Here is a 14,568-nt window from a genome sequence, read left to right on the forward strand (position 1 = left end):
GATGAAGGACAAGAAATAGAAAGCCACATTCATCAATTAGTCTGTTTTCATGAAGAATGAAAAGAAAGAAGAGAAGGATTTAGGGGTAGAGATTTCTGACAGTCTCAAAATGGGTGGGCAGTAGGAAAAGCAAGTAGATGCTTAGCTGCGTAGCTAGAGGTATAACAAGCAGGAAGAGGGAGATTGTGATCCCCTTATATAGAGCGCTGGTGAGACCACATTTGGAATACTGTGTTCAGTTCTGGAGATCTCACCTACAAAAAGATATTGACAAAATTGAACGGGTCCAGAGACGGGCTACAAGAATGGTGGAAGGTCTTAAGCATAAAACGTATCAGGAAAGACTTAATGGACTCAATCTGTATAGTCTGGAGGACAGAAGGAAAAGGGGGGACATGATCGAAACATTTAAATATGTTAAAGGGTTAAATAAGGTTCAGGGGGGAAGTGTTTTTAATAGGAAAGTGAACACAAGAACAAGGGGACACAATCTGAAGTTAGTTGGGGGAAAGATCAAAAGCAACATGAGAAAGTATTATTTCACTGAAAGAGTAGTAGATCCTTGGATCAAACTTCCAGCAGACGTGGTTGGTAAATCCACAGTAACTGAATTTAAACATGCCTGGGATAAACATATACCCATTGTAAGATAAAATACAGGAAATAGTATAAGGGCAAACTAGATGGACCATGAGGTCTTTTTCTGCCGTCAGTCTTCTATGTTTCTATGTTTCTAATGAATAATTTACATGGATGGTTATTTGATCAAATAATGGCATATGCCAAATGTTCAGTTTCTGAATCACATTTCAGGCACTAATTTGTGATCTAGTACTTAATGTGTTAATAGAGTGCACAGTATTATTCCATTAATAGCATTCTGGGGAATACAATTGAAATATTAAGTTTACAACAACATGCCTGTTTCTACCCTGACTTGATTTCATCACTCAGAAATAAATTAACTGCCCAAGTTTTGCTTGTTTTTCACTTCCAGATGTCTTGGATTCAGTGCTTGTTATAACAATGTCTGGAAGGTTTTCCCTGGGTTCTGCAGTTTTTCAATTCTTTGTCACAGGCTGCTTAATTTAGCAGACAGTTTGTTAACACTGCTTCTTAAATTGTAACTATAAGAAGGAAATCAACAAAACAGCTAAGAGACTCAGATCTACGGTACTTCTCCTTTCAAAAGTGCACAATCATCACAATAAGAATATTTAGGGAGTGCATTTTGCAAAGTTAACACAAGTTTTTATGATGAGGGCATCGTAGCAGCTTCTCGACAATTTCTTTTTATCGCAGCTATAAACACCTCAGTTGAAGCAGCCTATGCTAGAATCATTTACCGGTTCACAGAATCCCACTGCATTATCACCATAAATGTGAGACAAGCATTTTCCTGGTTGCCTGTTGAATTCATTTTTTCATAAACATGCCTGGAACAGAGTTGGCAAGCTTAACTCAGCCTGAATGCTGTTTGAGCCTTAAGTGAGCATTTGCCCACACACATTCAAGAACTTCATCATAACCGCAAGGAATCGCTTTAATTTTTTTTGTAACTAAGACAAGGAATTAAAGGACATGATATGCCTCCAAGAAAGGTGGATAATATTTATTTATTTATTTATTTGATTTGTATGCCGCCCCTCTCCGGAGACTCGGGGCGGCTAACAGCAACAATAAAAAACAGTGTACAATAGTAATCTGATGTTAAAAACGATTAAAAACCCATTAATATAAAAAACCAAACATACATACATACATACCATGCATAGAATTGTAAAGGCCTAGGGGGAAAGAGGATCTCAATTCCCCCATGCCTGACGGCAGAGGTGGGTTTTAAGTAGCTTACGGAAGGCAAGGAGGGTGGGGGCAATTCTAATCTCTGGGGGGAGTTGGTTCCAGGGGGCCAGGGTCACCACAGAGAAGGCTCTTCCCCGGGTCCCACCAAGTGACATTGTTTAGTTGACGGGACCCGGAGAAGATCCACTCTGCGGGACCTAACTGGTCGCTGGGATTCGTGCAGCAGAAGGCGGTCCCTGAGATAATCTGGTCCAGTGCCATGAAGGGCTTTATAGGTCATAACCAACACTTTGAATTGTGACCGGAAACTGATCGGCAACCAATGCAGACTGCAAAGTGTTGGTGTAACATGGGCATATTTGTGAAAGCCCATGATTGCTCTTGCAGCTGCATTCTGCATGATCTGAAGTTTCCGAACACTTTTCAAAGGTAGCCCCATGTAGAGAGCATTACAGTAGTCGAGCCTCGAGATGATGAGGGCATGAGTGACTGTGAGCAGTGAGTCCCAGTCCAAGTAGGGTCGCAACTGGTGCACAAGGCGAACCTGGGCGAGCACCCCCCCTCGCCACAGCTGAAAGATGTTTCTCTAATGTGAGCTGTCGATCGAGGAGGACGCCCAAGTTGCAAACCATCTCTGAGAAGGTCAGTGATTCTCCCCCCAGGGTAATGGATGGACAGATGGAATTGTCCTTGGGAGGTAAGACCGACAGCCACTCCATCTTATTTATTTATTTTATTTTATTTATTATTTAGATTTGTATGCCGCCCCTCTCCGCAGACTCTTGTCTGGGTTGAGCTTGAGTTTGTTGACACTCATCCAGTTTGTTGACACTCATATGCCTTTCCAACCTTCATCTTCTAGCCTCAGACCATCTGCTTCCTCACAAAGTTAGAAAACAACTTAGGACCAAAGTACATGCTTCATACCATGCTACATTCCAGAGTTGGACATTTTTCAATTTCATGATGCTTCAAGAAAAGATGTATGAAGCTTAAAAGTGCAGGAATGCTGAATTATAGCAGCAGCTGTTATCAACTAAAGTACCGAAGAATTTTTTTTTCCTGTTAGAAAAATAACCAAACCAAATCCCGTTGTAAAGGAGGAAAAAGCATATTAAGACATAGCACCTCAGCCATCAACCTCCAATTATGGGCATTTAAAAAAAAAAAGATAACCACAATGTGTGAGAATTAGTACATTCTGTCATGGATAACTATGGACAGGGAATCCCTAAGCTGCTTTTCTGAAATGTAGATCAGTCTACTAAAGGGAAAAACAACATCTGAGTGCATATACACAAATGGGGTGAGAAGAGGATTTCAATTTAATATTAAAATAGAAAGGTGGAAAGGCACTTTGAACACAAACATGTGCAAAACTTCCTGGTTTTGAGTTTGAGTTATTCTGTGTCTTCTGGAATAATTTCATGCCAAAAATGAAAAGTTTCAAAATGTTTTGGACTCAAAAAAGTTCAAATGGAAACATTTTGCATATCCCTTGTGAAACAGAAATGAGAATCTACAATACTGATGAGTTAGATCTCTTGCCTACTTAGCTCAATATTACAGAGACGGATTTATGACAGTTTTGCATAATTTGAGGCAGGAATCGTCTTCACCTTTACTGGGAAGTGCTGGGGCTTGAACACAAGAATGTCTGAGGCAAAACAGATGTTCTGCCGTTAAATTACAGTTTTGATATGATCTGTCCGTAAAGGATTTTCTAACACCAAGGAGATGCCCTCATGGTTCAGAAGACATTAAACAATGCCAGAGTCACAAGGATAAATGGGATGTTCTTTGTAGCAATAGCAGTAGCACTTAGACTTATACACTGCTTTACAGTGCTTTACCGCCCCCTCTAAGTGGTTTACCGAGTCAACATAATGCTCTCAACAATTTGGATCTTCATTTTACCGATCTCAGAAGGATGGAAAGTTGAGTCAATCTTGAGCCAGTGAGAACTGAACTACCAAATTGCAGGCCCCTGGCAGTCAGCAGAAGTAGCCTGCATTACTGTAGTCTTACCACTGCACCACCGTGTAACTTTTAAACTAAACTGCATTGTGTCAAATAGCAAACAACTGAACCGGTTGGGGACTTCTGTCCTACAATATTGCTGATCGTTCAGTTGTTTGCTATTTGACACAATGCAGTTTAGTTTAAAAGTTACACAGTGGTGCAGTGATTAGACTACAGTACTGCAAACAACTGAACGATCAGCAATATTTTAGGACAGATGTCCCCAACTGGTTCAGTTGTTTGCTATTTAACACAATGCAGTTTAGTTTAAAAGTTACACATTGGGGCAGTGGTTAGACTACAGTACTGCGGGCTACTTCTGCTGACTGCCAGGTTGGTGGACCAGGAAGAGGGGATGGTTCCACATGAGAGGAACTTAAATGGAGTATGCAGCTGCTTGCACAAGTGAGGATGTGTGTGAATGCACACACAATCACCGAGTTGTTTCTGCAGCCCACTTGCAAACCCCTCACAGCCCACTAGTGCGCCACAGCCCATAGGTTAGGGACTCCTGCCTTAGGACATTGAATTGATAAATATAATTCTGGGGAGAAGTAAAAAAAAGGCGGCCATCTGGCACAATCCAAACAAAGATTCCGAGAACTTTAAAAATACGATCTCTTGAAGAAGCAATACTGTATTTATTAGTAGAAAAGTACGTCATGATCCAGGTTAGGATCAAGCAACATAACAGCAAGAAAGCAGCCTATGTAGTTTTCATGGATGCCTGAAGTCTTGGCAAAACTGGAATCTGCTGGCCTTGTTTAAAAATCAACTCTGTGCTACCTCAAGAAAAGTTGCTTCAAGAGGTTTTTTTAATGCTAAAAAAAAATTATGTTTAGGCAGAGATCCGATCCTTTTAAAGGAGTGCAAAGATATGACCGTCTATGTGAGGATTTACTGCTTCTATAAATGGAAGCCAGCTAGATCATTCAAGGAACTTACCCAAGGAAAGCATGATAACCTATTTCCTGTTGCAAAATCTCTACATGGAATAGTCAAGGAATTATTCCAGTGCAATATGCAGTGTGTTTTCTACCAAGCAGTCCTTCTCAGTCCATTGCATTTATTTCTACTTCTAATCTTTAATAAAATATTCAAGGCCAATCATGAGTGAAACATGACAGTCACAAATTTAGCACCAAATATAACTGCATCTTTCCTCTTGAGAAGGTGGACTCAGCCCTAGAAGAAACGCAAACCACTTTCAAATGTTGCAAAAAAACATGTGTATAAATGAAGCGATCTATGTGTTCATAAGTTAGTATAAAAATAATGATAAGGAAAATATTTGGCATTTTTCTTACTGCTAACCCAACTGCCTGTAATGTTGTAAACTTCCAGTTTACATTTGTCCACATATTCAAATCTGCAGAGTGGCAGATTATAGTGATACATCATGTATCACAATGTGAATTGTGCCCATATTTTAAGAAAGGTGGAAGGCAAGCAATTCAAAACAATGTGTGGAACTAGGACCAAATCACCCTGGTATACCGAAATATGGGAGGGAGCATGCTGCTTCCTTTTTGCCTCTTGTCCCTCCAGGGACCATCCAGGCAGTTAATTTTATAGTCAATAAACTATATTCTATATGTGTAACATGTTTTTTCTGATAATGAAAATGAAGGGAGACTATTATAGATCTATTTCAAGCTATTTAGCTCTCATAGCACTTAGCCTTGATGATGCAGTGGTTAGAGTGCAGTACTGCAAGCTGCTTCTACTGACTGCTGGCTGTAGTTTACCAGTTCAAATCTCACCAGGCTCAAGGTTGACTCAGCCGTCCATCCTTCCGAGGTGGGTAAAATGAGGAACCAGATTGTTGGGGGCGATATGCTGAGTCTGTAAACCACTTAGAGAAGGCTGTAAAGCACTATGAAGTGATATATAAGTCTAAGTGCTATTAAATGTTGTACCTCATGATTCTTGACAAATGTATCTTTTCTTTTATGTACACTGAGAGTATGTGCACCAGAGACAAATTCCTTGTCTGTCCAATCACATTTGGCCAATAAAGAATTCTATTCTATTCTATTTTCCTTTCCCAAAGTGGGTGGCCTTGCAGGAAAATGCCAAGAAATTAATGAGGAAGGTGCATGTCTGAATAGGACTAAGGTCGCCCGTCATGCTTGTCTGATCCCAAACCTTTTGATTGCCTCACTGTCCAATCAAACAGATTTTGAATCCCTTGAAAAAGATGCAGACATCTAATATCTTCGGGATCATCTTCTGCCACACGAATCCCAGCGGCCAATCAGGTCCCACAGAGTTGGCCTTCTCCGGGTCCCGTCGACTAAGCAATGCCGTCTGGCGGGACCCAGGGTAAAAGCCTTCTCTGTGGTAGCCCCGGTCCTCTGGAATCCATTCCCCCTGGAGATTAGAACTGCCCCCACCCTCCTCGCCTTTCGCAATTTGTTGAAAACCCACCTATGTTGCCAGGCATGGGGAAATTGATATACCCCCTAGCTCTTACAATTTATGTATGGTTTGATTGGGTTGTGTGACTATTTTAATGACAAGGGTTTTTAATTGTTTTTTAAGTAGTATTGGATTTGTACACTGTTTATTATTGTTGTGAGCCGCTCCAAGTCTCCGGAGAGGGGCGGCATACAAATCTAATAAATTATTATTATTATTATTATTATTATTATTATTATTATTATTTATTTATTATTATTATTATTATTATCATTATTATTATGTCAATATAACACAGCAAACAAGATCACTATGCTGGATTTCGTATTTCATCACCAGTCGGGCGCTTCCCAAGCACCTAGGACTGCGTGATGTAGTGGCGAATTATGTTTGCCGATCCCAGTAAAGCGGCCTTTTGCAATTGACAGATGGAGATTTTGTCAATTCCGATGGTTTTTAAATGTCTGCTGAGATCCTTTGGTACTGCGCCCAGCATGCCAAATACCACTGGGACCACTTTCACTGGCTTATGCCAGAGTCGTTACAGCTCGATTTTTAGATCTTTTTTTAATTATTATTATTGTTATCATCATCATCATCATTATTATTATTATTATTATTATTATTATTATTATTAGGCTATGGGACGCGGGTGGGGGAGGGACCACTTTAACATAGGAACAGCAAAGGATGACCTCTGTGATGGATTTGGAATGGGCTGAAGGGAGCATCACTAACATGAGTTTGTCCTATGGCTTAGACCTGTGATGGCAAACCTGTAGCACGTGTGCCCAAAATGGCACACAGAGCCATGTCACCTGGTACACGCAGCTTCGCCCGTTCCCCTTCCGGGTTTCTGCTTCATATGCACACATGACAATCAACTGCCTTTCGTGCATGCAGCAGTGCTGGAAACTTGGAAGAACGGTTCTTCCCTTTTGTGGCATGAGCGTGCACGCCAGCCAGCTGATCACTGTCCATGCATGCATGCCAGTTACCAAAAGACTAATGGCCAGTGCGCACACACCTGTTGGAAATTTCATTTTATGGCTCACACAGGGGTCCTCTTCCGGGATATGGCCCCGATAAGCACACAAAAGCATGCGCGCACCTACTCCCTTTTCAGCACTCAGTACCAAAAAAGCTTGCTATCGCTGGCTTAGACCAAGGAGGAACCTGGCGAATAAAAAGTGTTTTGATCAGAAGTGAAAGCTGGGTATCATTTCAACAGGTGCAATATTGGCGTTTTAAAACATCCCATGATGCACGAATATTTTTTTTAAAAAAAACCTAATTATGGAATTGAAGCTTATTTTTTTCAAATTGAGAGATGAAAAAGATCTGTTGCCTCAAATATACTGGGAGTCTCTCTTTCACCTCCTGCTATTCAATACTGCTGCTGGAAGTGATACAGGGCAACCATACCTGCTAGTGGGTTTTATTTCTATGCACAGTAATCTACTTCTGCTACACGCGGTAGGAATGGAACTGGCATTTAAAGACCATCCTGTTTCTAACATTCCCTGGAAGCATCTTAAAGGTGAAGAGACTGCAGCAAAGAATAAGAAGCTAGTAACAAGCCTATTTCCAGAGAGGCAGAAGAGCTAATAAGCATATTTGGGGACTTGATATTAACAAATTAAAAGATTAAGAGACCTTGTAGGTCATCCAGTCCAACCCCCTGCCCAAGCAGGAAACCCTACATCATTTCTGGAAAATATCAGTCCAATCTCTTCTTGAAAGTCTCCAGTGATAAAGCTCCCAGAACTTCATATTTCAGGCTGTTCCATTGGTAGATTGTTCTCACTGTCCCAAAATTTCTCCTTATTTCTATGTTGAATCTCTCTTTGATCAATTTCCATCCATTATTCCTTGTCTGTCCTTCAGGTGCCTTGGAAAATAGCTTGACCCTTTCCTCTCTGTGGCAGCCCCTCAAATATTGGTAAACTACAGTACTATCATGTCTCCCCTGGTCCTTCTCTTCATTAGACTAGCCATGTCCAATTTCTTCAACCATTCATTGTGTGTTTTAGCCTCCCGTCCCCTAATCCTCCTGGTTGCTCTTACTCTTTCTAGAACATTTATTGGACTTATATGTCACCCCGAGTCCCTGGAGAAGGCAGCATATAAGTCCGATAAATAAGCATGAAAGCAAAATATGAAAGAGAAGTCTTCTTAACTTCGAACTGCCCACATATTATCACCAGTCTACACATCTATGGAAACTTTGCCCAACTTGGTACAATCTTGCACATCTTGAAAGCTGCATTCTCAAGGAGCCACACTGGAAAAGCTGAGCTACAGCTATTTCAAAATCACTAAACCGCCTTATAAACACTTTTAAAGCACTACATCAGCAAACCAAGTCCATAAACACTCCTACAACACCCACGGCTTCTTGACTCAGTTGGGAGAGGAAAACACAAACACTAGAGAGCCTTCCCTCATACTGCAAAAGTAACCTGGTGATGCACAGCTTTTCTGAAAGTGGGATATAAACCGCACAGAAGTCACACTTCTCTATAATGAAAGGCTTCATGAATGCATATAGATCAACCCTATGTCCATGCACCACTCTGTTTCAGGGTACTGTAAAGTTTGGGTATGTGTAGTTTAATGAAAAAAAGGACCAGGGGGGGACATGATAGCAGTGTTCCAATATCTATAAATAAGAGGGAGTCAAGCTATTCTCGAAAGCCACCTGAAGGCAGGACAAGGAACAATGGGTGGAAACTAATCAAGGAGAGAAGCAATCTAGAACTAAGGTGAAATTCCCTGACAGAACAATTAATCAATGGAACGACTTGGTTCCAGAAGTTGTGAATGCTCCAACACTGGAAGTTTTTAAGGATAAATGGTATAGGGCCATGATGGCACACCTATGACACATGAACCTCTGGAGCCATATCTGCTGGCACGTGAATCATTGCCCTAGCTCAGCTCCAGTTCACATGTGGGCACCAGCTTGTCTGGAGGTTCTGGGAGGGTGTTTTCGGCCTCAGGCGCGTGTCTTCAGTGGGCCTCCAGGGGGCAGCATTTTTGCCTTCTCCATTCTCTAAAAAAGTCTCTAGAGAAGGGGTGAGCCATTAATTTTCCCATGGGGCTGCATGAGAAATTGGGATGGTTTTAGAGGGCCAAACTAATATAATTAACTCAGTTCTACCCAATAGTGTAAAGACCCAGATCATAGCCTGACCTAAACACCCAGACCCACTCTACAGACCTCTAATTGTTTGCTTTACGGCAACATGGTGCACCACAGTCACTGCACTGTAGTGTTTGCGTGGTTTCTGTGCTAGGCCGCTCTTGGTAGGAGGCCAGGGTCCACTCCAGTGTGAGGATGAAACAGCTCACCACGTCTGCTGGGACTCCTCCGGTTCCTGCTTTCCTCATGATTCATCAGGAAATCAGGAACCGGAGGAGTCCTGGCAGACATGGTGAGCTCTTTCATCCTTGCACTGGAGCGGACCGTGACCTCCGCGGACTGGTTACAGATAGCAAGTGGGCCGGTCACAGGCAGCGGGCTGGCCGGATGTGGCCAGCGGGCCGCCCCCTGCCCAGGTCTGGTCTAGAGCCTTGGGAGGGTGAAAAATGGGCCTACCAGGCTCACAGGAAATCAGGAAATAGGGGGGCTGGGAGTCATGCACACATGCATGGGGGTGGGGCAGCATGCGGGTGGCCATGTGCAGATGCACAGGGGGGCAGGGCATGTTGAATTTTAGGTGTGGGCATGCACACGCACAATAGCACATATGTGCATGTTTTTGGTTTTGTTTTAAGTTTATTTATTAATTTTTACAGGTTAAGAATAAATATACATCAAGATAGTCTTTTACAGATCATAGCCCATTTCATTGTATTTCTTATTTACAAATCTGTATACAATGTATACTGCTCAAAAATATAAAGGGAACACTCAAATAACACATCCTCGATCTGAATGAATGAAATATTCTCACTGAGTATTTCATTTGCACAACTATTCCATTTGCACATGTGAAATTGACTGTCAATCAGTGTTGCTTCCTAAGTGGACAATTTGATTTCACAGAAGTTTGATTTTCAAAATTATATTCTGTTTTTTAAGCGTTCCCTTTAATTTTTTGAGCAGTGTATTTTGTTCAAGAAAATGAGACAGGTATGGTAAGTAAGATGGGTAGATAATAAGTATATATACTTATAGAGATATAGATAGATAACCATAACGGGTAGGTAAAAAAGTAGGTATATAAATGGCTTTCTCTATTTATCCATCTGTTTTTGTATTCCCTTAAACATTATCTATATCAAGTTTATATGTTTATCTGTTTTTGTGTTACACTAACACATTGTATCATGCTACCTTGTTTCTATCCTCAATCCTTTTATACCAATTATTCCATGTCTCGTCAAATTGTTTATCGTTTATTCCCTTAATTTCCATAGTCATTTTGTCCATTTCTATACATTTATAGATTTTATCTATGGTGTTGTTTTCATATGTGCATGCTTTTGGCACCCAAGGTGAAAAAAAGTTCACCATCATTGGTATAGGGCAGTGATGGCGAACCTTTTTTTCCCTCCGGTGCCAAAAGAGCATGCACATGAACTATCGTACTTACGCAAGGGCCCACACCCATAATTTAATGCCTGGGGAGGGCAAAAACAACTTCCCTCCCCCTCCCCGGAGGCCCTCTGGAGAACTGGAAATGGCCTGTTCCCCAACTTCTGGTGGGCCCAGTAGACTCGTGTTTCGCCCTCCCCAGGCTCCAAAGGCTTCCCTGGAACCAGGAGAAGGTAAAAACACCCTCCGTATTCCCCTGGAGCAGGGGTGGGCAATTAATTTTGCCATGGGGCTGCATGAGAAATTGGAACGGTTTTAGAGACCCAGACTAATATAATTAACTCAGTTCTACCCAATACTGTATAATTTCCTCCCTTCCTTTCTCCTCTCCTTTCGTTTCCTTCCTTTCTTTTCCCCTGTTTCATTTCTTTCCTCCTTCCCTTTTCTCCCCTCCCCTTCCTCTTTCTTTCATTTTCTTTCTTTCTTTCCTTTCCTTCCTTCCCTCCCCTTTCCTGTTGCATTCCTTCCCTCCTTTCCTTTCCTTTTCTAATTGGAAGTTTCATATTTTATTGCAAATCATTCTGATTGTGGAAAAATGAAATATAAAATAAGGAATGTCCTGTTATATTGTCAGCACACCTAAATTTGCTTGTATCCTAAGATTTTTATTATTATTGATTGTTTCTTCATTGCTTATTTGACCCCTATGACAATCATTAAGTGTCGTACCACACGATTCTTAACAAATGTATCTTTTTTCTTTTATGTACACTGAGAGCATATGCACCAAGACAAATTCCTTGTGGATCCAATCACACTTGGGCAATAAAATTCTATTCTATTTTAAAGATGGAGTCCCAGCACACACATGCACGTTGGAGCTGAGCTATGGCAACAGCTTGTGTGCCAGCAGATATGGTTCCGTGCCATAGGTTCGCCATCACTGGTCTAGGGTGCCTGAGCAAGGGGTTGGACTAGAAGACCTCCAAAGTCTCTTTCCAACTCTTTGTTATTCTGTTCTGTTGAAAGCATGGGATGTCTATCGTTCATTACTAATTCAGGTTCTTTTTCGTTTTTTTAGCTTTTATTTCACGTGGCACCCTCCGAAAGACCTGGCAAACTTTTAATCAATCCATTTAGCCACTTCTTCACTGCAGCCCAAGCAACCGGCCACCGTCCAAAATTATCTTGGCTGCCGGTTCCATCCTCCTGCAAATGCAGTTGAAGGAACCCAGACCATACAGCTGGGCGGAAAAGTGTGTGAGTGTGTGTTGAATAACCATCCATTTAGTGACCTCTGGGCTGCTGATGCTGCTGATCGAAACGCTGGGTGTGTTTACAGGGAGTTCTACACGTGCTAGGTTTATTGTTTTCCATTAACTCTTTCCCTTCCATGCTTTCCCAAGTCCTGGCTGCCGCAAAATGCAGCATAGATTTTCACACACACACAAATGAAATTATTATTATTATTATTATTATTATTATTATTATTATTATTATTATTATTATTATTATTATTAATTCGATTTGTATACCGCCCCTATCCGAAGACGGATAAACTTAAGGATAAACTTTAAAAAGTTTATCCTTTACTGCGGACTGTGCACGCCGAATTGATCGGCGTGCACATCATCTGACATACACACACAAACAATCACTCTCACACACAATCACACACCCACAAATGCAAGAATTCACACAACTCTTTAACATCTGGTCACCCCCGATCGCGTCCCCAGCGCGATATTAAATATATATTTCCACCACGTCCCCTTTGATTTTTACACCCACCTGTAACGCCGGGGCGAATGGAGGAGAGGATCCAAAGGCAGACGGCGGCGTACCGAGGGAACCCCCTCCCCGGGGCCATGTCGACCATCGGCGCCTCAGACGAGGGGATTCGAACGCTTTGCGGGTGGGGGGAAGCACGGCGGGAGGGAGTCGTTAACAAAGGCGCCCGCTGAAACGGCAGGAGGCACGGATCGCTTGGGCGGCTGGATCGGGCGCGATCCTAACCATTACTTGTCCACAGCCACCGAGTTTTCCAAACCGGCCAGTCAGCCAAAGGAAAATAAACCCAAGAGAAGAACCGACGCCTGGCTACTTCTTCACACCGTCCGGCTTGTTTCTCTCCGATGGCTCTCCAGGGAATCGGCCTGGAACGGGTAGATCTCCCGAGCCCCTTGAAGCTGCGGCTGCCTCCTTCTCTGACGCCTGGATCGCTTTGGAGTTTTTTTCCTCCTCTGTCTCTCTCTCTTTGACTGTGCTTGTTTCTCCTCAACCTGCGCCCCCTTCCCTCCCTTCCCCTCCTCTCCTGGATGACTCTCTGGCTGGGACTCTCTTCCCAAACTCCTGAACTTTCTTGCTTGCCCGGGCTCTGAATGGTAAAATCTCCGCCCAAGCCCGCCCAATCGGCGTCCAGCAGCGATTAACTCTCTGCAGCCCTGACGCCAGGCCTCTCCCCGGCCTCTTTATTGGGCTCAGGATGGTAAAGGGCTGCCGAGGAAAGGCAGTACTGGAAGCAGAAAGAGCGACCTTGGAGGTCTTCTAGTCCAACCTCCCCCCCCCCCCCCCCCCCGCACACACACACTGCTCAAGCTGGAGAGTTTATATCATTTGGGGCAAATGGCTGCCCAAACTCTTTTTAAAAACTTCCATTGTTGGAGTACCCACAATTTCTGGAGCACAGATGGTCCTCGACTTTATTAATTGAATAATATTAAATAATGTTATTTAATAAACGTCATAAATAAATGAATGAATGAATGATAAACAAACAAACAAATAGTTTGTTTGCTTGTTTGCTTGTTTGCTTGTTTATTTATTAATTATCAATTTTTATTTATTTGTTTGTTTGTTTTTTATCCACATACCTATTTGGGGTATACAAAGATAGAATAGTATTTACGGTATATACATGATACTAGTAAAACAGAAACATTAGGACAGGGGACGGAAGGCACACTAGTGCACTTATGCATGCCTCTTATTGACTTGACCTCTTAGGAATCGGGAGAGGTCCACAGTGGATAGTCTAAGGGTAAGGTTTTGGGGGTTTGGGGATGAAACTACAGAGTCAGGTAGTGAGTTTCAGGCGTCAACAACTTGGTTGCTAAGGTCGTATTTCCTGCACTCGAGTTTAGAGCAGTTTACTTTAAGTTTGTATCTGTTGTGTGCTCGTGTGTTGTTGTGGTTGAAGCTGAAGTAGCCGGTGACAGGAAGAACATTGTAGCAGTTGATTTTATGGGCTATGCTTAGGTCGTGTTTAAGACGACGTAGTTCTAAGCTTTCTAAACCTAGGATTATAAGTCTAGTTGCATAGGGTATTCTGTTACGAGTGAAGAAGTGGAGGGCTCTTCTAGTAAAGTATCTCTGGGCATTTTCCAGAGTGTTTATATCCAAAATGTGGTGCGGGTTCCAGACAGATGAGCTGTATTCAAGGAAGGGTCTGGCGAAAGTTTTGTATGCTCTGGTTGGTAGTGTGAGATTAGTAGTGTGAAGCTACGTAGGATTAGGTTAACAACTCTTGATGCCTTTTTGGCGTGTTGTTGCAGTGAGTTTTGGCACTTAGGTCATTTGATATGAGTATCCCAAGGCAATGTTCCCTCTAATTTTTTTTCGGTGTGGGCGGAAAAGTATAGTGTCTGAGCGACAGTCCCTTTGGGACTGGGCGGCATAGAAAAATAAATAAATAAATAAATAAATAAATAAATAAAAAATTCCCTTCTTTTTTTATTAAAAGAAATTAATAATAAAACAAAACCAAAATCTATTACTAT

At 42.1% G+C, this 14,568-nt stretch overlaps 1 protein-coding gene across 2 annotated transcripts in view; it reads right to left on the reverse strand.

Annotated features, from left to right (window-relative positions):
• ITGB5 (integrin subunit beta 5) overlaps positions 1-13,172 on the reverse strand; it is a 104,852-nt gene extending 91,680 nt beyond the window's left edge. Inside the window, exon 1 of one of the 2 annotated variants that reach the window (XM_070730403.1) lies at positions 12,581-13,172. In XM_070730403.1, coding sequence (XP_070586504.1) covers positions 12,581-12,668 — 88 coding nt within the window. In that variant the 5' untranslated portion in view covers positions 12,669-13,172. The remainder of the gene's footprint in view (positions 1-12,580) is intronic. The other variant, XM_070730416.1, reaches the window with a different exon arrangement.
• Positions 13,173-14,568: the final 1,396 nt, after the last annotated feature.

Source organism: Erythrolamprus reginae, chromosome 1 (assembly GCF_031021105.1).
Source record: "Erythrolamprus reginae isolate rEryReg1 chromosome 1, rEryReg1.hap1, whole genome shotgun sequence".
In the NCBI taxonomy this organism is placed as follows: domain Eukaryota; kingdom Metazoa; phylum Chordata; class Lepidosauria; order Squamata; family Dipsadidae; genus Erythrolamprus; species Erythrolamprus reginae.